The sequence below is a fragment of the Carettochelys insculpta genome, chromosome 27 (assembly GCF_033958435.1).
Source record: "Carettochelys insculpta isolate YL-2023 chromosome 27, ASM3395843v1, whole genome shotgun sequence".
Lineage (NCBI taxonomy): Eukaryota > Metazoa > Chordata > Testudines > Carettochelyidae > Carettochelys > Carettochelys insculpta.
This window is the reverse complement of record NC_134163.1, coordinates 13907346-13930608: the sequence shown is the minus strand read 5'-3', so window position 1 is coordinate 13930608 and position 23263 is coordinate 13907346. Positions and strand designations below refer to the sequence as shown.

General features: G+C 61.0%; 2 protein-coding genes across 7 annotated transcripts; both read right to left on the bottom strand.

Moving 5' to 3' along the window:
• Nucleotides 1–3936: 3936 nt before the first annotated feature.
• On the bottom strand, nucleotides 3937–7830 carry LOC142002458 (cocaine- and amphetamine-regulated transcript protein-like). Its single transcript, XM_074978600.1, has 3 exons — nucleotides 7711–7830; nucleotides 5365–5448; nucleotides 3937–4044 (listed from the first exon to the last, which is right to left on the bottom strand). The coding sequence occupies exons 1-3, from the start codon at nucleotides 7828–7830 to the stop codon at nucleotides 3937–3939; spliced, it is 312 nt and encodes a 103-aa protein (XP_074834701.1).
• A 5094-nt stretch (nucleotides 7831–12924) lies between these two features.
• Nucleotides 12925–20799, bottom strand: LOC142002315 (uncharacterized). Of its 6 annotated transcripts, none has more exons than XM_074978326.1 (11): nucleotides 20680–20799; nucleotides 18669–18740; nucleotides 18032–18169; nucleotides 17414–17608; nucleotides 16793–16987; nucleotides 16125–16241; nucleotides 15832–15890; nucleotides 15199–15262; nucleotides 14407–14520; nucleotides 13955–14040; nucleotides 12968–13105 (listed from the first exon to the last, which is right to left on the bottom strand). In XM_074978326.1, the coding sequence occupies exons 1-10, from the start codon at nucleotides 20725–20727 to the stop codon at nucleotides 13957–13959; spliced, it is 1086 nt and encodes a 361-aa protein (XP_074834427.1). In that variant the 5' UTR covers nucleotides 20728–20799; the 3' UTR covers nucleotides 12968–13105; nucleotides 13955–13956. The 6 variants fall into 6 exon arrangements, 4 of the variants coding, with proteins under 4 accessions (XP_074834428.1, XP_074834427.1, XP_074834426.1 ...); XM_074978325.1 differs by having other exon boundaries at nucleotides 12970–13105; nucleotides 13951–14040; XR_012642645.1 differs by having other exon boundaries at nucleotides 13053–13105; nucleotides 15199–15267.
• Nucleotides 20800–23263: the final 2464 nt, after the last annotated feature.

The following is a 23263-nucleotide window of genomic DNA, read 5'->3' as shown; positions in this document are numbered from 1 at the left end:
CTACACCCAGGAGTGAAGGTGAGTGACTAGTAGCTACAATGGAGCGCCTCCTGCTAGGTGGGAGGGGGCTGCACCTCGGTGCTATGCTCACCCCCACAAGAGGGCAGCATCCTTGGTAGCTCCAGGGGGGTGGGGGAGCAGGGGTGGAAGTGGAACCCAAGTGACAGCTGGAGAAGTTGGCTTATTTCAGGGCCCCCACAGCTGCAGGGGGTGGGGGAAACTCTAGTCCCTATGTTTAACTCTCTTCCACGCGCTCCTCCCATTCTCACCCCTCCCGCAGGGGAACAGGGGTGCCCTGCGGCTCCTTGGCTTGAAGGAGTTTCCAGTTGAGTTCAAGGGCTCTCAGCAGCCTTACCCCTCCCTCCCCTACTGCTGCTCTCAGGGCGTCCCTGTGCCACACACCGAACCCCAGGTAGGTTTCTTTCTCGCTGCTGGTGTTAGGCTGACCCCAGCCTGAGGTGAGCTTCCCCCTGCTCGAGGCTAACGCCTCATCTGGCTGAACTTGCTGGCAGGGGGACAGCTAGGGCAGGCTGGGGTTTGCTGTCCCTCTAGTGCAGCTAGGTGCTCCCTGAGGGGCCTGACTGCTAGTGGGGAAACTCCTGCAGCCAGCTGTGGCTTTTGGTGGGGTGTGAATTTCCTCCCTCCCGGGCAGGAGGCTTGCTCCCATGGTGCTGGGCCCTGGCTGTGTGCTAATCATGTCTCATGCATAAACAGCTGGGCAGGGCCTCCTCAACTAGCTGATTCCTTGCAAGGTGCTGGGGCTGGGCAGAGGATCATTAATGCTTCCCCTGAGCTGCCCAGGCCTGTGGGTGCCTTGCAATGAGCAGAGCAGCTCGGGTAGGGTAGGGGCTGTAAGCTCAGGGCCCTTTGCCAAGCAGAGTCCAGTCCTGCTGGAGCTGGTTGACAGTGGAGAAATCGGAGAGGGTCCAGAGGAGAGCAACGAGAATGATCAAAGGTCTCAAATGTGACCTGTGAAGAGAGGCTGAAAGAATGGGGCTTGTTTAGCTTGGAAAAGAGAAGGTTGAGGGGGGACATGATAGCAGTTTTCAGGTATCTAAAAGGGTGTCATAAGGCAGAGGGAGGGAACTTGTTCTTTTTGGCCTCTGAGGCTAGAACAAGAGGCAATGGACTTAAATTGCAGCAGGGGAGGTTCAGGTTGGACATTAGGAAAAAGTTCCCAACTGTCAGGGTGGTCAAACAGAATCAGTTGCCTGGGGAAGTTGTGGAATCTCCATCTCTGGAGATATTTAAGAACAGGTTTGATAAATGTCTTTCAGGGATGGTCTAGACAGTACTTGGTCCTGCCATGAGGGCAGGGAGCTGGACTCGATGGCCTCTCGAGGTCCCTTCCAGCCCTACTCTTCTATGATTCTATAACAGCCCTGTGGGCTCCCTCAGCTTCATTGCAGGGCTGGGTCCCAAGCTGGAGCCTAGGCCAAGCACCCTGCTCTGTCTCAGTGCACCTTAGATTGCTATTACCAGGGGAGCTGTTGGCAGGGGTGCTGGCACAAGGCCAGGCTGTGCAATGAGGAAACGGCCAGCTGTAGGCCTGTTAGGTATGGAGGGGAGCAGCAGGAGCCCCTGCTGAAGAGTTGCAGCTCCATCGGGGGCACTGCTCTGCCAAGCTTCCCCCAACAGGCTTGCAGAGGGGGCCTGCCTGGATGACAGCTGCGTACAGAGGGGCTTAGACCCTTGCCTGTTTGCTGGGGTCACTTGGAAACATGCCCCAGGCAGGAGCAGAGTTTGGCCAGGCTCAGGTGGGTCCTGAGCGGTGCTCCCTTGGAATTCCTCTAGCAAGGTGTGGAATAAATTTTATGCACCCCTGGAGCCACACAGTGTTTGAACCCCCTCCTGGGCAGCTGCCCCAGCACTCAGCCTACAGGCACTACTGTGTCAGCAGCCCTGGTAGCTCCTGCTGCAAACACCAGCTGCTGCATGCAGAGTTGAGAGCTGCTGCCAGGGGCCAGGTAGGGACCAGAGGCAGTTGCAAGTCAGCACCTCTGACCATCTCCCCCAGCACTACAGTGAGGAGGTGCCCTGCAGTGGGAGTGTTTGTAGAGGGCTGTCCCCCACCAAAGGGCTGAGCTAGCCCTGGCTCTGGAGGGGAACGTGCAGCGTCTTGTACCTGGGTGGGCCCCACCTGGCTGCCGTCACTAAGTCTCTGCCCAGACTCTCACTCTGCCTGCACCAGGCTTCTGGGGAAACTGGTGGAGCAGGGGAGGGGACAGCGGGGGAGCAGAAGTCACCGAAAAGAGGAGGCTGGAGACAGGTAGTTGGGTACAAATCATTTAATAGGCTGTGGGGATGCTGCACCCCCAGCCTGGGCCATGGCTGTGTGAGCTCCCCCCAGCTGGCTGCGCACCAGAGAGGGGGGAGGCAGCTGTGGAAAGAATCCAATCCCCTCCCTGACCCAGAGGTGGCTTCGCTGCTCTCTGCTTTGCTCTCCCTTCCTGCGGGGGCTGTCCTGGCTGGCTCAGGGGCACAGCTGGGTACAGCTGCTGTAACCACAGAACCTTGGGGGTCCAGCTGGCATGGGGGGGGCTAATAAACACAGGGGGATGGGCTCTAGTCTGGTCCTGCGGTGGCAGCTAGAGCATCCCTCCTGGGGCCAGGCTGGGCGCTCAGGAGCAAGGGGTGAGCTACATACATGTTTCACGGGGCTGGGGGAGGGGCAGTGGGCCCACCCCGTGGCCCTGCAGGCCTGCCCTGGCCACTTGCCTTGGGCTCTGCTCCTTTCCTGCAGCAGTCTGAATTGCAGGGGTGGGCTAGAGGAGGAGCAAGCCAAGACTCCCCCCACCATAGCCTCCAAGGAACTCTGGAACCCCACCCCCTGTGGCCCCAGCAGAGATGGGTGACCTGGTGTCTGGGGGCTACACTAACAGGGACTCTGGGGTGTCCCTGCCCTGGGGCCCCATGCTCTAAACCAGCACCAGGGGCCAAGGAAGGGGTGTGATCCCTGTTGCCTTCAGAGCTGGGGGTTTGTCCCAGGTCAACAGTAGAACTGGGGCTCCCGACCAGGGCCGTAGCCCCTAGGCTGGCCTTCCCCACGTTCCCTAGTGCCTCCAGCTCCCCGTGGGCACCATGCTACACGGCCTGACTGCTTGCCTAGCGCCAAGGGCCGGGGCTTTGGCTCAGCGGACACAAAGCTGATATGGGTGGGATGTTCCTGGGGGACTGCTGATCTCCAGGCTTTGCATGCAGCATGGTTTGCTCAGGTCCCCTTTCCCTGCCCTGGGGCTTCCCCGCACAGACAAGCCAGAGCTCCCCTAGTGGCCCTGCAGGGAAGCCCTGGGTGCTGATGGCACAGCATGTGGTATCCTGCCCCTCAGATTGCTTCTCCCCATGTGTGAGGGATTCACAGAGGGCTCTGAAGCTGCCATAGCTGATTCTGATGCTAGCTGACTCCTGAACCTTCATGCATGAGCCATGGCAGGGCGAGATGAGGCCAGAGAGCGGTGTGCTGGCAGCTGGTATCTTATGACCATATTAGAGCAACCCCCAGGCTGCTCTAGCTACAGCCACAGCCCAAGCAGAGGCAGGAGAGGCTGCAGCCAGCAACCACCCCCTCTGCACTGAGCAGAAACAGGTGTAACAGAGAATCTTTGGGCAACGTGTTTTCAGTGCAGGGAGCCCAGATTGGAGGGGCTGGGGAATGTTGAGTCTTTGCTGGCCCCACAGAGCTCAGGGGCTTGGCACCTCTGGAAAGCGACCAGGCTGGCTTCTCTCAGCACCTCTCCAGGGAGCAAAGCAGTGACAAGGGTTGCATGGAGAATGTCTTCCCTCAAGGGCTGGGGAGGGAACCTTGGGGGGAAGTGACAGGATTCTGCTTCGTAGCCCAGCAGAGAAACCAGCCGGGCCTCCTGCCCAGCCAGGCACATGGAGTGAACGGAGACAGAAGCTGCTCCCCTGCCTCTGGCCCTCCCACTCGTGTCTGCCTCACAAGCACTTGAGGATGTACAAGTTGCAGGCTGTCCCGCGGGGGCAGTTGCAGAGTCGCCCGATGCGGGCGCCTTTCCTCAAGGCGCACGGCTCTCCGGCGTCGCACTAGGGGAGAGAAGAGCAGTCGGGGTCAGAAGAGCCGAGAGCTGCTGCCTGCACTTAGCTCCTTCCCGGGCACTGAGCTGGTGCAGCAGGCTGGCAAATCAGCACAGAATAAATCTATGCAGAATAAATTTTGTGCACCGAAGCATGTGTGGATGTGCACCACCAATAGAAAGACATGCTACCAGCAGTAGGCACGCTGCTGAACATCTGGGCAACATCTGACTCTCTCCTGGGTGGCTGGCACCCAAGCGCTCAGCTAAGAGGGTGTGATGGGGTTCAAGGGTCCCCAGTTTCTGCACCCCATCCACTGGCAGGAGTGACTCACTCAGCAGGAGAGCAGCGGGTTTATTAGCCGAGAGGACACGGTGTCGTACAGAAGAGTCAGTGCAGCTGGCAGAGGCAGCCAGTCAAATCTATGTTGGGGAGAGGAGGCCCCGAGGGGCCCCCAGAGCTGGGGCCTTGCCCCCTCCTTTGTCTCTCTCTCTCCCAGCCCAAACTCACTGCTTCCAACTCCCAGTTCCAATTCGAACCACCTCCCCTTTGTCTGCAGCACTGAGGTGTCACCTGGTCAGCTCAGTTACCCTCAGCAGGAGCCCCCCACCCTCTGTGAGCCACTCAGGCACACAGGTATCCCCCACTCCATCTCAGAGGGACTGCTGGATATGGCTCCCTGCTCCCGATCGGGGCTGGTCACACTGCAGCTGCGGGTTAGTGGGAGGCCCTCAGACTAAAGGGAACCAGGGGCCTGCAGGATCCCGATGCACTGCTCTGCCCTGAGCAATTGCAAATCTAGAGCATGCGACCGAGGCGCTGATAGGGCATGGCCTTGTCCCTGGGTGTGACACTGGATGCTGGTTACATCCTGGCATTGTCCCCTTAAGAGCAGGCAGGCGCAGGGCCCTTACCCGGCTGTAGCCTGTGTTCGCAGAGCTCGGGGAGAGGGAGAAGCAGCCTGGAGACAGTTTGCTGCTTCCAGAGCATGGACGACCTGCCTGGGTGACTGCAGCCTGCAGGGCTCCACTGTATCTCTCCGCAGGCAAACCCAGGGGCTGGGGAAGCTGCCATGGCCGGGGGACGTGGGATGTCTCCATCACCGGCTGTGGGAGTTGCTGGCTGCTCCAGGTGCTTTGGCCTCTTTGGTCAGGCTCCCCAGGAGGAACGTGGCGCTCCAATCCATCCCCGCTACAGGGAGGTAACTGCCAGGCCTCACCCCTGCAGGGCAATTTCCTCACCACCTCCCCAGGGCAGATCAGCCCAGCCAGGGCTTCTTAAAGCCTCAGCACTGAGCCAGCCAGTGGCGGCGGGAGGGAAGGCACTTACCGAGGGCAGAGAGCCCAGCTTCTTCTCCACGGAGGGCAGCCGCTCCGCCTTCAGCTTCTCCAGCACCTCTTGGAGAGCTTCAATCTGTGGAAGGGAGAGAGAATAGGGCAGGTGCTCAGCAGGGCGTGGGCGACCTGGTCTCCAGCCAGCGCTGCAGCGGGGAGCTTGGATTGATCCCACCCAGGGGTCCCTCTAATTTTTCCATCCACTTGGGGAATAAATTTTGTGCTGTGCACCAAGGAATGTACAGCTGTGCACCACCCATATACACACAGGCTGTGGGCGCTCTGCCAATCAGCTGGGCAGCACCCGAATCTCTCGCCCAAGTGCTCAGCTCACAGGGAACATGGGTTTGCCCCAGCTCCAATAGTGTGGTTGACAGGTGGCTTCATCCAGTAGCACTGACGTGAAGGGAGGTCTGATAACACTGTCTCGCCTCCGGTGCTCTGGGGTGTGACGTTCTCACCAGCCTGAGCGCCGGAGCTAGGGGCCATCAGGGTCATCCCAGTGAAAATCAACAGGGGCCAGGAGTGTCTTGTGCGCCATGCAAGGCGCAGCCTCACCAAGGCTGCCCAGACACACGGGGCATCGGGAGGGGCGGCCCGGCACCGTGTGTCAATGGGTGGTGCACATTGGCACATGCCACAGCGCAAAATTTATTCTGGCTGGGTCAGTGAGTCTCAGGAAACGCCCCCCCAGCCACGTTTCTCCAGCCTCCCCTCCCGCCGCCAGTCACTCGCCTGTCTGTACCTTCCCAAAGCTGGGCCTCGCTTTGTAAAAGGGGGGTCAGTCTGCCCCATTCCTGGCCTTAGCCGCTGAGATCATGGGCCTCTCTCGCAGCGCGGCTGTGCAGTGCCTGGCACGGTGGGGCCTTGAGCCAAGTTCAGGCATCTAAGCGCACCTAATAAATCCTCTCCCTCTCGCTCAGGACTTTGAGGTGCCCTATCACCGCAATATTTCAGTGCTGCTTAAAGCCCAGCCTATTACCCATGACAGGCAGGGATCTCTGTAGCTCTCGCCCGGTAAAGCTTTGTATCATTCTCAACCAGCCCAGCAGCGTAACTTTAACTCCTCGAAGTTCTCCTCCTTGCAGCCCTTGGGCCCCTGAAGGAAACGTAACCCAAAAGGCCAGTTAGGGTCACCTGAGCAAGAACAGCCATTGGCTGGGGAACTTTAAAAACAGCGCAGCCAGCCAGTGGGGCGGCTTGGGAATTCAGAGCCAGGGGCCAGAGCTCTCCTCCCAGCTGCCTCCCTTGAGCAGCGACATTCTGGTTAACCAGTTTAAAGTGGTAAGTCAAATATTAAGAGCCCCCCCCAACCCCCCCAAGAAAACCTCCCCCTCCCTAATGCAGCTGCAGCCAGGCTCTAGAAATGCAAGTGGCAATCCCGTGACCCACTTGTTTTCTTTGCGCACCAAGCTGTGCCGAGAGGCAGGGAGTTAACCTGTTTGGAAGGGCACTTGCTGTTTGTTGCAGGCTGGGGTTGGCCAGCTAGGCTCTGTAAGAGGCCAGTTGCTTTCCTGGCCACACCTGCAGCAAACCCACGGCCATGAGGGATTTATGCACAGCCCAAAGTGGCTGTCACTGTCACCTGGCTGGCCTTGCCCCCTAGACCCCTCTGCAGGTGGGAAGCCCCGTTCGACCTAGCTGGGCTAGTAACAAGTGAGCCCCTCCCAGGAGTTCGTGATGAGCCCCTTGCAACGCCCAAGCGTTTAGCAAAGGACTTGAGCCCCTGCTACTGGGGCACCCAGAGCGTCTCTCCCCGTCGAGCTGGAGCTGGGAGTGCCAGCCCTGGAAGAGGCGTGCCGGCCAGCCTCGCTGGAACTAGCAGGCTAAACCCCCAGTGTAGCCCTGCGGTATCTGCCTCAGGTCCCAGCCAGATGCAGCAGCTTCCTACCTGCGGCTGGTCTCCCGAGCAGAGCTACTTGCCACACATCTGCACAGGCTGGCACGGACCCCCTCCAGGGCACAGGCCTTTTCAATGGGTGTTGGGCACAAATCTCAGGCTAAGCCACTGAACCAAGGCCACAGAGGGGCAGTGGCAGAGCCAGGGCATGAACCCAGCAGCCCAGTCCCCTGCCCATCCACCCCACCAGCAGTCCCTGGGAGCTGAGCACTTGGACAGGTTCAAGGGTCACCCAACTGATGAGCAGCGCGCCCCCCCCCGCAGGCGGCAGCATGTGCTTCTGTGGGTGGTGCACACCAGCACACGCCTCAGTGCATGGAATAAAATTTATTCCACTCATTGATGGAAAAGTTAGCGGGAACCCTGCTCCCCACTGGCCCTTGCAGGCTCCCCAGCTGCAAACCCCGCACCCACTAGTCGGGCTGCCCTGTCCCCACTTACCAGCTCCTTCTCTTGGCTGGGGCTGTCTGCAGCCCTGGGCTCCAGGGTCTCCTGGCCGGTGCCCAGCAGGAAGAGCAGCCCGCAGCCCAGGCAGAGTAGGCAGAGCCGGGAGCTGGCCATGGTCCTGGAGTTCAGCCCTGACCCCTCTCCGGCTGCTCTGCGCAAGGGGCTTTATACAGCGTGTGGCTGCGGAGAGGCACCTCCCCAGGCGCCCGATTGGTGGAACCGCAGCTCCTGGCGAGGGGGCGGCCCTGTCGGCCTGGGTGGGGGGAGATGGGGCTGTCACCTGTGATGGATTTTTAGCCCCCCCCACCCCTTCCTGCCAGCTCTCTGCCAGGCGCTTGCGTGGGCATTTCCCCAGAAAACGCCCTGTGGTGGGCACAGCTGCGCCCCGCACGCTACCAGGCTGGTGCCAGCAGCTCTGGAGACGTGAGCCACCCCTGGCTTCGGCACTGGCGAGGCCACAGCCAGAGCCTTGGGGCCAGTTCTGGGCCCTCCAGTATGGCAAGGGTGTGGACACACTGGAGTGGGGCCAGCAGAGGGCAACGAAAATGACTGGGGGGGGGGGCAGGAGCACATGACCTATGGGGAGGAGCTGAGGGGCTTGTTTCATTTGCAGAAGAGAAGAGTGCGGGGGGATTTAATAACAGCCTTCAACTTCCTGCAGGGGGGCTCTGCAGAGGCTGTGCTCAGTGGTGACGGATGGCAGAACGAGGAGCAATGGGCTGAAGTTACACAGGGGGAGGTGTAGGTTGGGTATTAGGAGAAACTCTTTCCCCAGGAGGGTGGTGCCACACTGGGATGTGTTGCCGAGAGCGGTGGGGGAATCTCCATCACTAGAGGTTTTTAAGCCCCGGCTTGACCAAGCCCTGGCTGGGATGATTTAGTTGGGGCTGAGCCTGCTCTGGGCAGGGGGCTGGACTTGATGACCTCCCGAGGTCGCTTCCAGCCCTGGGGTTCAATGGGGATTAGGACTGGCTGTGCTGAGGTGGAGCAGGAGCAAACTCCCCATTAGGGGTAATGCCCTCACCTGCCCGCCCAGCCCCTCCAAGCATAGGGCCAACCCAAACTGGCCAGCCTAGGCTGCCCCCCCACAACCTCTCAACAGTCCCCCCCTCCCCCCCACTGACTGGGCTACTGCTGTCCTCACACCAGGGCTCGCAGCTATCACAGTGCAGAGCATCCACCCTGGACGCTTGTATGAACCTGGAAGTGCCCCACGCTGCCAAGACAACCACCCCCCGCCCCCGGGCCTCTGCCAGCGTGACCCGGGGAAAAGGCCTTCCTGGCCCCAAACGTCAGAGAGCCCCTGAGCATGTGGGCGAGGCCCAGCAGCCAGGCCCAGGGAGTGCATCCACAGCTGCCATGCAGAGGCCTCCCCAGCTGTGACCAGGGGCAGGGTGAGGTTTTGATTCCCCTGGTTGAGTTGTGTGTTTCCTACTGTCCTGTAGCAGCACCAGGCGGGTGCCTCAGTTTCCCCAGGCACAGCATCCGTGCATAGTGGTGAGGGGAGTGTTGGCGTGATGACTTCTCACACATAGGCAATGGCCCTCCATGACCTTTGTCACCCAGGCCACCAGGTGACCCCTTTCTACCCTGGGAAACAGGACAAAGGCAGGAGGAGGGGCCTGGCTGGTTGGAATTGGAACTGGGCTGTGGGGTAGGGCAGTCTGGGCTGGCTGCAGAGGGAGGAAGGGGGCCAGGACCCAGCTTGGGGACCCCTCTGGGCCCCTCTCCCCAGGATGGATTGTCCTCACAGCTCCTGGTTCCTGTGCTGATAAGTCTGTTCTGGGCTGTATCCCTGTTGCCTGATAACCCCCGTTTTCCCTACGTGAGAGTCATGCCCGACTGAGGCTGGGGGGGCAGGGCCTGGGGATCCCCCCCCCCCTTCATGAAACCACCTCATGTCCCATTGCCATCCTAGGGTGGCCAGGTGTGGTTGCCCTCCTAGAAGGCTCCTCACACAGCATCAGCTTTCACCAGTCATCTTTCATGCCTGGCAACTCCACATCAACTTCAGCAGCTGGGCAGACAGCGGCCCCTGTAAGACAAGTGCTTGGGAGGCTGCTCTGGGGACAGTCCAACGCTTCCTGGCTGATTAGCAGAGCGACCAGCTGGCTTTGGTTTTGCTACTGGTGGTGCAGAACCACACATGCCTTTGTGCACGTAAACTTTATTCCACACATGGATGGACACAATGAGTACATAAGCGCAGCCAGGCTGGGTCAGACCAAAGGTGCATCTAGCCCAGTGTCCTGTCTGCCACCAGCGGCCACTGCCAGGTGCCCCAGAGGGAATGAACAGACCAGGCTGTCCCCTGTCACCCATCACCATTGGAAGGAACGTTGCAGGCAACCCTCCCTGCCTGCCCCTTTATTGAACCTGCATGTGGCCTCGGCTACAACCCAGCACCAGCTGCATTCAGGGGTCAAGCACAGCCAAGTGCATGCAGCCCTGACTGGAATTAATTCAGAGGCTCCTCTTGAGAGCAGCCCAGCTCAGTGGGTGCAGCTGAGTTCTAATCCCGTTACTGGCAGCTAACTGAGGCGCTCTTGCTTTTTTTCCTGCCTCAGTTTCCCAAATCTGTAAAGTCACTCATGCTGGTTCCGCCAGCCTAGCCAAGAGCAGGAGTCGCACAGCTGGGCACCCCATGTGCTGGAGCCTGTCGGGGGGAGGCCTAACACCTGTTTCTTTCACGCCCTGGGCCCTGTGAGGAACCCAGCTTGGCCGCACAGCAGGGGCTGAGCCTGATGGAGAGGCAGGTGGTGACGCAGGCTGCCTGGATCAGAGAGTCTTAGGCAGGTGGAGACGTGGCCCAAGTTGTGGGCGTAGCAGCTTAACTCCAAAGGTTGGAAAATCCATGGATCAAACGGGCCAGGCCTGGGCCCCTGAAGCTGCATCACATAACACTTCCCCTGTCAATACGCATCAGGGCTGATCCGCCAGGACGCCTGCTCCTCGCTGGTAAATCACTCCAGCTGTCCAGCCCCCGCAGGCTAATGGGCCAGTGGGGACCAGCCAGGCGCTGGGCGGCCATGCCGAGACCGGCACATGGGCCTGCCTCAGTGCATGGCGGGGGCGGAACCGGCAGAAGGGCTGGGGAAGGGATTTGGCTTCCACGGCTGCATCCTGGCTCTGCCCGGGGCACAGAGGGATGGGGCTGGGGCTCTGTGCCGGAGGCATTAAGGCCATGGGGCTCCGTCTCCTGTGATAGACCCTGAGCCTCCGGCTGAGCTACAGCTGGCCCCACACCAGCATTTACAGGTGTCATGTTAGAGAACCTGTGCTGGACGCTCATTCAAACCTGTGCAGTCCCCATGCTGCCAGGGCAGTCCCCCCCCCGCCAGCGGCTCTGCCAGTCTGACCTGGGGAAAATGCCTTCCCGGCCCCAAACATCAGGGAGACCCTGAGCGTGTGGGTGAGACCCAGCAGCCGGCCCCAGGGAGAACCACCTGCTGGCGCCTCCCCTGGAATTCGGCTGCCCGGGGTGGGTCCCACTGGTGAAGACAAGGCCCAGCTGGCTGGTGGGAGGAGGGAAGTTCCTGTGCCCCAGCTGGTGCTAGCCAGGCTCAGGGCCAGGCTGAGGGCCCCCTGTGCTCCTCTCTGGGTGTACGGAAACATCCCATGCACCCCCCAGCAGCTCACCTTCCCCGCATGCTGGGGCAGCAGTGAAATTAACCAGCCCACTTCCCTGTCCCCAGGACACCCTCCCAGGGGTGAGCGGCAAGTGCCCCTCACTAGTGCCTGGGCAGTGACACAGCCTTCCGGGCAGCTGACAGGCTAGGGAGCAGCAAGGTCTGGGCACAGCTCCGCTGGCAGCCGCCCAGAGCAAGGGCAGCCACTTCCCTTGGCAAACATTGCTCCTCCTGCCCGTTCTCAGCTCCTTCCCCTTTGCCAGCGCCCAGCCCCTCCCTACCCAGCCTGGCACCTTCCCAGGAACAGCTGGCGGCTGCAAGCTTCAGCCAGCCTGTACCCAGGGAAATCCGGGCTGAGCAGGTGGTTGTCAGACACGGACAGCGCTGCCTCCTCTCTCCTGCCCTCGGGAGACCTTCTCAAAGCTGCACCTGGCGTTCTGCTCTGGCTAGGCCGACCAGCCCGACCTAGCGCCAGGAGCCCCCTATCCCCAGCTGGCTTCAGCGTGGGGGGAGGACAGCAGCCCAGGTCAGGAGCTCTGCAAGTGAGCCTGGTGGGGGGGCTGGGGAGACACAAGCAGCTGGGGGCATCAGTCCCTGTGCAACAGATGATATTTTGTTTCCTTCTAATTTTTTTCCAGCCGGGGCGGAATAAATTTTACGTGCTTGGAGGCTGGTGCGGATCTGCACCACTGTAGAAACACAGGCACGCTGCCTGGATCTCTCCTGCCTGGATCTGCCTCAGCCTCCAGGGAACACTGGTCAGGACTGCGGGGCATTGGCAGAGCAGGGGGAGGGTTAATAACCCCTGGGGGTACAAGTGCAGCCAAGGGAGCGCAGCTTCCTACCAGCTGTCCCCAGCCCCAGGCCGGCGGAGGTCAGTACTGGCTGTAAACACCCTTTGTTCTGAGTCTTCATTGGCACCTGCAGCCAGGCCCCTGGGCGCAAATCCCAGCAGCTGGGAGCAGCGGAGGGGCAGGAAGGGGCTGGCCAGCCCTCAAAGCAGGGGAGCCCTGGCAGGCGCTTGCAGCTCCAGCCCCGCAACTGTGGCTGATGGATGTGGGACAAAAGCAGGGAGAACAAGAGATGGCAGATTCCCATCTGGGCTCCGCTGCTAGAGCAGCCCCCCCCGCACAGTGGTGACCCCCGGCTGCCGCTTCCTGATCAGGGCTGGGGGAGCGGGGGGAGGATTTAAGGCTATGTGGAGCCAGGGGCCTGGATCGGACCCTGCGCTGCTGCACTGCGGCAGCCCCATGCGGCACAGATGTGGTGGGAGGAACGCCAAGGCAGGGACAGTCTGTCCCTTTGACCAAGGCCCAGAGAGACACAACATGCCCAAGGCCGCCCAGGGAGTCTGTGGCAGAGCCAGGACTCAAACTCAAAACTTCCCCAGCTGGTTTATCCCTGCTGGGTGGCACAGGCCCAAAAACTGCACCCCCCCCAACCCCGCCCTGCCCCAGTCTCTCAACCCAGCACCGTAGCCAACCGGGGGCACAGCAGCACCCGTCACCCCACCCGGAGCAAGAGCCGCCTGGCGCACAGTGTCTGAGAAATGCCATTTATTGGACCTGCCGCTGGGCCCCAGCCGTCCCGTCTGCCCTTCCTGCTGCTGGGGAGCGGCGTCTGCACAGCACGCCCGGGGCAGGCGGGGAGCCAGAGCGGGACGAAGGCTGCGTCCCTCCTCTCCCTCCCTGGGGTGCACGCTGGTGAGTCCTGGTGCTCTAAGCACGAGTGCCGGGCGGAGACCTCGCACCAGGGGAACGCTGCAGAGGAAGAGAGGAAGTGACTCTGCTGCCCCCTGCCGGAGGCTCCCGGCTCGCACGGGGAGGAGGCTGCAGGACACCGGTGGGCAACCGTCCTCCCACAAGCCACGTCTCAAACTTCGTACTGGGCACAGGCGGGCTCTGGAGCCCCTGGAAGGGGCGGGACCTCAGGCTGGGGGGCAGGGCTACCGCAGGAGCATACGAAAGAGAATTGTGTGAGATGGACTTCATGGCACAGATGGAGAGAGAGAGAGAGAGAGAGAGAGAGAGAGAGTGTGTGTGTGTGTGAGTGAGAGAGAGAGAGACAGGGTGTGTGTGTGTGTGTGTGTGTGTGTGTGTGTGTGTGTGTGTGTGTGTGTGTGTGTGTGTGTGTGTGTCAGAGAGACGGGCTCTGTGTGTGTGAGAGAGAGAGAGAGAGAGAGACAGTGGCTCTGTGTGTGTGTGCGTGGCACAGACGGGGGGGGTGTCGGTGACACAGTGAGCACTGGCCGCTGCTGGGCACGTTTCTGCGAGAAGTCGCCCTCTGCCCCCCTCAGGGAAATCTGCCCTGGTCTGTTGTCTCCCCTCCCCAGCTCTGCACTTCTGAGTCACTCACCAGCCACGCTTCAGCCTGGAGCAGCTCCGCTGTGTGTCTCCTTCCTGGCCCCGGCTCTGCAGGGATGGGGCACAGGGGCAGGGGAACCCCCTGACTTCAGAGCTATCCCCCCCACCCCGCACGCAGCTGGCAGGGGCATTGGCAGGTCCGGGTGAGGCAGAGCCCTGTGCCACACAGACCCCATCTCTGCCTCCTGCCCCACAGCTGGGAGCCACCCCCATACCCCCAATGCACACAGCACCAACCCAACCTGCCCCTAGCTGCACGGGGACGACTTCTTCCGCCCTGGTCCCTGCTTCGGCAGTGGGGGCGCCGCCTCTGCCCGGCCTCGTCTGAGTCCCTGCAAGACACAGAAGAGTTCCCATGTAGCGTTCGACAGCTGTCAGCTCCAATCCAGCCCCGGACGCAGGCCCATTCTTCTGCCACGAGCCCCCTGCGCGTGCATCTCCAACCCCCTACAGCAAGGGGCGCCCCAGGGAGGTCGGCCCCCTCTGCCCAAGAAACCTTCTCCAGTTAGCGCCTCCCCCCAGGCTAACCTCAGGGCCGCAGGCTGCCTTGGGCAGGCTCAGCTCCGCCTGCTGCTCTCTGCAGCACTGGGGGGCCAGACCCCGAGTGGCTGACGCCTTCCCCCGCAGGGGGCCATGGTGCTGGGGGGTACGGCACCAAGCCCCAACCCCCGGGGGGCCCCTGCCCTGCCAGGCCATACCATGTAGAAGCCGGTGTGATACCCGCTCATGTACCAGGCCAGGAGCACACAAGCCAGACCTCCGCCCTCGGCGTCCTCCGGGTCCAGAAGCGGCGGCGGAGGGGGAGGGACCGCCTGGAACAGCAGCAGCAGAGTTCCTGCTCAGGAACCTTCCCCAGCCAGGCAGAAAGTCCCCTCTCCCCTGGAGGGGGGCCACGCTCGCAGGATGCGCAGGGGCCCTGGAACGTTACCCGACCTCCCTCCCCACACCCCCAGCAGCAGAGATCCTGTGCACAGACCTTCCCCGGTAACGCACAGAACCCCGGCTCCTCGGGGGGAGGGAGGAGGTGCTCCCAGGATGCGCAGGGGTCCTGGAGCGTTACCCGACCTCCAGCTGCTCCAAGGTTGGGGTTCTGCCCCTCCCTACCCGTGAGACACACATCCACAGCCCGCTGGCGCCACCCAGTGGCTGCTGTGTGCTCCAGTCGGCGCCACTCCCCTTACCCCGCCTCCCCCCAGCACAGGCAGGGGAAAGTGGGGGTGCAGCCGCGCCAGGCTCAGGGGCCGGGGTGGTTCAACCTGACCTAGCAGCAGGGAGGTCCCCTCCCCACACCCCTGGGATGCTGTTTTCCAGACCCAGCAGGCCCTGGGCGGCCGGCCAGAAGAGATGGCACAGCCCACGCTGCCCTAGACGCAGGGTTCTGCGCCGGCTGGCCAGTGAGAGCAGGAACAGCCGCGGCCCCGCTCCGGCACGGCAGGTGTTGCCGGGGGCTCTGTGTTTGGGGGGGCCCGAGGAGGAGCACAGACACTCACCGGGGGGCCGGCAGCTCGGTGGGGCGGGGGGCCGAAGGGCAGCAAGGGACCCGGCCACCAGGAGCTGCTCTGAAAGGGAGGCAGAAAGCTCAGGGGTTAATGGTCCGGGGAACAGAGATGGCCCCGTGGAGGGGGGATCCCAGCAGCTCCCCTCAGCCAGTCCAATCCTCCGGGGGACGTACCTCACCACTCCCCCCCACCCCCAGACCCTAACAGGCTGCCCCCTTCCCTGCCCCCACCACCCAGGCTCTGGCCACAACCTCTAAAGGGAAACACTCTTGGGGGGACAGACTCAGGGCAGGTGCTGGAAGGGGCTAATCCCACGAGCCCCTGCTCCAAGGGCCCCATGCCTCCCTCGAGCGGCTCTTGTGCGATGCCACTGGTGACACCACATGCCTACGGCACAGCCCGAGTACAGCCCTGACTCCTGGGGAGAGAGACTCCTGGCAGCACATTGCCCCCCAAACCCACACTCGGGGGTACTGGGGCAGCCCCCCCAGTGCCATGCTGAGCATTGGGCTCAGCTCCCCTTCTCAAGCCTGGGCAGAGCTCCCTGCTGAGACACCTTGCTCCCGGGCAGTAGCCAGGGCTCCCCCCACAGACGCAGCCCCGACCCCGCACATACAAACTGACCCAGCCAAACCCCGCGTAGCTTCCAGGCTCTGAGGTTGCAGCCGGGGGCTCCCTGGAAGCTGAGCACATGGGCGAGTGTCAGGCGGCACCTGGCTGGCTCGCAGAGCGCCCCCAGCCGGCAGCGCCTGCTCCTACGGGTGGTGCACATCAGAAAATTTATTCCGCCCATGGAGGGAACAAACCAGCGGGGACCCTGGCGGGCAGCCCATGGTGCAGGGGGAAGTGAAAGTGGTGGGGGCTGAGGTTTAAGCTCTCCGACCTGCTGTCCCACTGGGGCAATCCCGGGCGCTCACCTTGGGGGGAGGGGGGAAGCAACGCGCCCACTCCTCTTTCAGGCTCTGCTTCTTCCAGCTGTGGGGTGGTGCGTGGGGAGGGCCGGGGTGCCGTCCCCTGGGGGGCTCCTCTTCAGCCTGGCCAAGGAGACGGGTCTGAGCAGAGCGCGCCCCTCCCAGGCCCTGCGCCAGGTTTGGCCCAGCCCCCAGCAGGCGGCAGAGAGCACCAGACGTGCAACACCCCCCACCTGTCCCGGGGGAGCCCCAGAAAAGTGGGGGCACACAGCTGCCTGGGAGCGGTGGGGCTGCTGTCAGCACCGAGGGGCACAGGGCCGGGGGCGGGCGGAGCAGGACGTGGAGGGAAGGGCTGTGGGACCAGAGCTGCACCGTGCGGGGAGCAAGCAGGAGCCCAACAGCCTGGGAAGCAGGGGAGGGAGAACAAGGGAGCACAGGGAAGAGAAAACGGCGTTTCCAGCGTGTTGCACGGAGGGCTCGTGGCTGGGTAGAGTTAAGGGGAGGGGAGTTAATGAGGGCCTGGGGGCAGCTGCAGCCAGGGGGGGGGGGTCTGTCTACACTCGATAGCTCCCTCCCTAATCAGCCCTCTCTCTCCCCTCCCCCCGTGGCTCAGTCTTGGGGTGGGGGCTCCTTTAATAGCCCTGGCTGCCCCCCCCCCCCCGAGGGCCACTCACCCTCCAGCTGCCCAGGCCCCCTTCCAAGTCCCCGCTGGGGGGCAGCAGCTCTTCCAGTGCCTGCTCTTCCTTGTTCCCATAGCCGTCAAACTCCACCAGGCATCTCCCGGCCGCGGCATCCACCCGCCGCACCGTGGCCGGGTAGAGCAGCCCGTCCTCCGACCAGACGGCCCTGCAGGCATCGCCCGCCTTCCACTGGGGAGAAGCACCGAGCGAGCACACGTGAGAGCCTGGCTGCTAGGGATCCCCCGGGGCCCCAGAGTCTGTGTCTGCCTCAGGGTCCTGCCACACCCCAACGCGGGACAGCACCAGCTGCCTCCCGCCGCTACGGGCCTCAAATCGGACCCAGGCATCCTGACTCACAGCCCTGGGCTCTGGTCACAGGGGCCTGGTCCCCACCCCGCTCTGGGAACAGAACCCAGGTCTCCTGATGTTCTCCCCTGCGCTAACCACTCAACCACACTTCCCTCCGCTCCAGGAATAGCTTTAACCACCGCACCATGCTGCCTCCCATTCAGACAGGTCTCAGTCCCATCCTGGGCACACGACCGACCCCTCTGGCTCGGCGCAGCTAACCCGTCAGTGGCCCCACTAGCCAGGCTGCTCCCAACAGCACCTCACCACTCTCCGGGGCTCCGGCGAGCCACAGCTCTGGTCGGCAGGGAGCAGGTCCTGCAGCCGCTGCTCCTCCCGATTGCCGTAGAGCTCGTATTCCACCGTGCAGGTGCCTCGCTCCTTGCTCAGGGCCACAAGGCGAGCCGGGTAGAGCAGCCCGTCTTCAGACCAGACGGCACAGCAGGTGTCCCCCACCTTCCACTGCAGGGAGACACGGGGCCGGGGGTCGGGGTCGGGGCCACGGCAGGGCCACGGTCCGACCACAGCCCCCACTCCTCAGCAGGAGCCAGCCCACGGCGGTGCGATGCACACGCTGGTGTAGGATTTGCACTATTCCACGCTCTGCTCCCACCCCTGCGCTGACTCCTTGCCCTTGCTTCCCCTTTCCGCCTCCCGCTTCCAGCCACATCGCAAAGGCCCACCCCCAACCTGGGGGGAGGAGCCATGGGGAGTCCCGCCCCTTAAAGGGACAGAAACCAGCACACACCACCCCCGCCCCCAACTGTCCCTCCCAAGGACCCAGAGAGGAGGTGCTGTATGATGCCAATGGTATCTCCTGGCCTGTAGGAGCAGGATGGGCTGGTTCTACTGCATGAAACTCGCCTCCTTTTGCTCTGCACTCACCTGGGAGCCTTCCTCCTCTTTCTCCTCCTTCTCATCTTCCTCCTCCTCCTCCTCATCTCCCTCGCTGTCGGCCCCACTGGAGCCTGAGGACTTGGAGGTCTTGGATTCCCTCTCCTTGTCACCCGCTCCCAGGGCGTCCTGCAACATTGGAGAGGCCACAGCCGCTGAGAGAGGGATGGGGGTTCGGGGGCGGGGCCGGGACACCAGTGTTCCCTGGAAGCCGAGCACTTGGGTAGCTGCTGGAGAGACTGAGGCGCCCACAGCTGGCAGCATGCATTGGTGGTGCACATCCACACATGCCTGGGGGCATGTAAAAAATGTATTCTGTGCACAGGTGGAAAAAAGTAGCGGGAACCCTGGTCCCCACCTGTCTGAGAGAAGCTGGAAGGACCAGTCATTCCCTGCCGGGCTGAGGGGGGGCAGACATGGAGGGGACACCCCAGAACAGGTGGCCAAAGCCAGCTCTCAGACTCGCGCATGCAGCCAGGTCACTGCCCCACAGGGAGCAGACGGCAGCCTGTGCCCCAGTACCAAGGCGGCTGGGGTCTGTAGGATCTGAAGCAGGCGGCGGGTGGGCACAGCCCATGGGGGTCACGGGGGGAACTTCCCCAGATGTGGGGTTCAGAGAGGGCCTCACCTTATAGGAGCGGACGGCGCGGTCGTAAGAACGGATCAGAGCACAGTCGTCGGCCGCGGCGCAGTCTGTGTTCTGCAAAGAGCAGCGCCCCATTATGGGGGGCGGGGAGAACACAGCACGGCAGGGGGGGGCGTCCTTCCGCTGAGCCCAGCCACCCCAGACAGCTGCCCCAAAAGCATGGCCTGGGCTGACCGGCAGAGCGGCAACTGCCTGTGCCAGTGACCCCCTCCAGGGGCCACCCAGCCACACCAGTGCCGAACTTGCTGACAGGGCTCTCTCTTATTCCCCAGCACCCTGCGTCGTGGCCACACGCAACTCAGGTGGTTTGTTTGAAGCTCGCGGTCATTGTGGTCCCGGCATCGCAAGAGGTCCCAGCGTCCACTTCAAAATCAAACCCATTTCTATCCCACCGAGTCACAGAGGAAACCTTCAAACCATCAGCCTGGGAACGTGCTTGGGGGGGGGTTGGTCCCCGATTTTGCCTGCTTGGGGTACGGAAGGAACCTAAAGGCCTCTGGCAACCGCCAGCACCTCCTCTGATGCTTACACCCAAAAGCTACAGTCCCAGTGAGCCTGGACACATTTCAACCAACCCCCCTCCCCTGCCTAGAGAAACTGATCCACAGCCAGAAGGGCGTTACCACCATCTCACTCTTCAGCGGTGGCTCTCACCAGGCTGTCCGAGGTGAGATGGGGAACAGTCCAAAGTCACGCTGCAAGAAACCAGCAGAGCTGGGCATAAAAGCCCAGGTCTCTGTGGTCCCAGTCCAGGGCTCTGTTCACTGGGCCACACGGTCTGCGCTCGTCAGCCATGTACTTCCCCGACCATGACCCTGCCAAAGCTTCCTCTTTTGTATCCAGGGGGCTGGAACTCTGCAGGGCTACTCACAGGCTTAAAGTTAAGCACCTGCTTAGCTCTGTGCAGGCTCAGGGCCCCTTCTGAATGAATCAAAGCAGCAGTCTGACCCACCCTGTAACACAGGGTTCGCTCACTCCTCTAAACCCCAAGATACAAAACACAAAGAAGTAGGTTTGGCACCAGTGAAATCCTTTGTAATAAAACCAGGTCACTGCTGTGATATTAGAAGCAAAAAGCATACAGGCATTGCTACATCTTGGGGTCCCTGGACCCTGGGGGTCTGCGAGGGCATTGCAGGGGCTTCATGAAATAAATAAATAAATAAATGATCCTAGAAAACAAGTTTTAAATAAATTGCAAAGTTACGCTCAATTATTATTTCTAAATAATAATTAAACTAATTTCAATTAATTTAAATGAATAATTTAAATAAATAATTTAAATCTGATGAAGCGGGACTTTGCCCACGAAAGCTCATGCTCCAAAATACCTATCAGTCTATAAGGTGCCCCAGGACTTCTTGCTGTTTTTAAATTAAATATCGTCCCATTGCAAAGCACACGTAGTGGCAAGATTTGGCTCGGGTGGGGGCCCGCAAATGGTTTGGGGAATGACTGGGGATCCACAAATGGTTTGGGGAATGACTGGGGATCCACAAATGGTTTGGGGGGGGTCGATTGGGGGCCCACACTAGAGAAAGTTTGGGAACCACTGTATTACCCAAGCCACAGGGCAGGAAAAAAACACCAGCCTGACACTGACAGCCACCGGGCTGCCACGGCACCCCCTTCTCCAAGGGGCGCTACTGGAGTCCCCCAGGGTATTCTAACCTGCCCCCAGAAATGAAAACCCCCTTTAGGGAGGGGGCAGCCCCAGCGCTCCCTCTTTGAACTCAGCCTCGAGCAGGAAACTCCAGGGGAGCAGCTTTTTGTGAGCAAATGCAGCATTTCCCCATTGCTTTGCAAAAGGGGGGGGCGCAGAGTCCTCTCTGTGGGCTCCCCCCAAAAAAGGCCGAGGGAGGAACCCCCCCCCCCACTCGTTAAGAGCTTCCCCCTCCCCCCAAATTCTAGAGAGGCTGAAGCCCTGGGGCGTGGGGGCTTTTCAGCAGCTCCAGTGTCCGACCCTTTCGGGCTACAGCTCCCCAACACTCACCTGCTGCCCCTCCTTCTGATACACGATCTCCCCCGCACACTCAGCCATTGCACTCAGCGCCTGCGCCCCCAATACAACTTCTTGCAAAAAGCTCCATGCAGGTCAGGACCGCTGCAAGGCTCCCTGGGAAATGTAGTCGTCTTCGCCGCCCAGCAGGCTGGGACTCCAGCCCCCAGAAGGCATTGCTCTCCCCCGTCCCCCGAGTGGGAGCGGGCCGGCTGTTCCGCACAGCGCCCTCTGGCGGCAGGAGGCGCGCGGCACCGTCTTGCGGCGGCCGAAGTTCACAGCCTTCGGTGAGGGAGTCCATCGGTGTAACAAAGTGTGTCAGTGCTCAGCCCGAGCTGGGTTAGCTGCTTTAGGGCTGAGGTAGAGCGCTCTCACGGCCGGGGCCCTGAGGTCTCAGCTTCCACACAGGGAAGGCTAAAAACCAGTTAGCCCGGCTGGTATAACGGCTTCCTTGGGGTTAGACTATCTGGGAACCTAAGAGATTAGGGCCCAGGCCTGCCACAGACTCCCTGGGCTGCAGCTTTTTGCGTCTCAGTCTCCCACCTGTAAAATGGGGCTAATGATCCTCTCTCGTCTAGTTAGAGACGCAAACTCTTTGGGGGCAGAGACTGTCTCTCACTCTGTGTCCGCGCAGCACCCAGCATGGCAGGGGCCCTGACAGGGTCTCTACATCCACCTGGAAATGTAAATAAAAGTACTGAACAAATTCTAGCTGCCATGACAGACAGCGATTTAATAACACCTCCATGACCCGTGTCCCCGTAAGGTGTGAGCAAGGACTGCCTCCCAGGAGAGAATCCAAAGCTGCCCAGCTGATTAGCAGAGCACCCACAGCCAGCAGCGCGTATTGCTTCTGGTGGCGTGCCGCCGCACAGCTAATGTAGTTTATTCTGTACGTGGATGGAAAAAGTTAGAGGGAACATTGGTGGTGACGACTGCAGCCTCTCTGCAAGGAGGAGAAAAAGCTTTGGCCCAGGTGAAGCAACAGTTAAAGCTGCTAAAACTCTGCCACAACCAACGCTGCATGGGCTATTTCCCCAGGAAGCTAATTCACCTCTGGATGGCTTTAGGTCCACTGCTACCTTGGATGCCTGGTGCTGGAGAGGAGGGGATCCACCAGTGTTCCCTCTAATTTTTTCCATCTATGGATGGTATAAATTTTGTGTGCACCAAGGTGTGTGCAGGTCTGCACCACCCATAGAAAAACAAACTGCCGGCTGTGGGTGCTCTGCTAATTGGCTGGGCGGCACCTTGATCTCTCCTGGGCTCAGCTTAAAGGGAACACTGATGACCATGGATTAATGCAGTGTCCTGCACCCTGGATCAGGGCCTCTCTGACCTGTTCTAATACGAACAATAACGACTGACACTTTGAAACGTGCTGCAAATGCCACCTGGCCCATCCCATGATCGACACCGGAGCGGAGGGAGATGCTGGTGGTGTTGGAGTTCTGCCCTCCTGAGGGTTAGAAGCTTGAAAATGTGGGGCCCAGTTAGCTCTCGCAAAACACAAGAGCTCCCGCTGAGGCCTTTAAAACTCCAGGGCTGGCTGCACAGCCGGAGGAAATCACCAGCACTCTGGAATGTCAGTGGTGCTCGACTGGTTTGCACGGGTGGGTCGTGTTCCCCTGGCTGCCCTGGGGAATCACAGACATCTCAAGGGCTCATCAGATCCAGTCCCCTGCACTGAGACTGGACAAAGGAGCCCTGCCGGGAACCTGTCCCCACCGGTTCTTCCAACCCCCGGGGGACTGGGATTTCATGGCCATGGTTAACTCGCCTCTCCCCAGAAAGCTTCTCCCAATATCCAACCCAAATCTGCCTTGCAGCAAAAGGGACCGATCGCACCTTACCCTGCTCCCAATAGACATGAACAATCCGTCCCCTCTCTCTCTATCACAGCTTTCAGCCTATCCCCTGCACGGAACAAAGTCCCCAGGGTGCTGAGATGACTGAAGTACACCTGGGTTCAAACAGGAGCTAGTGAAGTTCATAGGTCCCATCGATGGCTAATCAGCCTTGGAGGCCAGGGTCATAACCCCCATGCTGGGATGACCTTAACCCTCCCACTGCCAGGAAGCAGGAGGGGTTGCTGTGGTCTGTACGCTGCCCATGAAGCTCTGGGGCAGTCTAGAAATCAGGACACAGACTAGAGAGGCCAAGGGCCTGTCCCAGACAGAGGTTCTTAGGAGTTAGAAACTCCCATTTCCTTGGAAAGCGAAGTTAAAACTGAAGCATGTAAGTCTGAGAAACTTGAAACCCCTCAGATCTAGTTCTTTCAACAGTGCCTGGTTCCTCTCCACGAGTCTTCCGGGCTGGGTTCTCTGGAAGCTGAGTGCTTGGGCGAAAGCCCAGGAGAGATTTAGCTGCCGCTCAGCTGATCCGCAGAGCAGCCACAGCTGGCAGCTTGTGTCTCCATTGGTGGTGCACCTCAGCATGTGCCTCGGTGCGCCAAATAAAATTTATTCCACCCGTGGATGGAAACAGTTAGAAGGACCCTGCCCAACATTTGTCTTCCAGCTCAGCATCGGGACAGCCTTCTGAACGGCAAGGTGCACCATGCTATACCTGGTGCGCT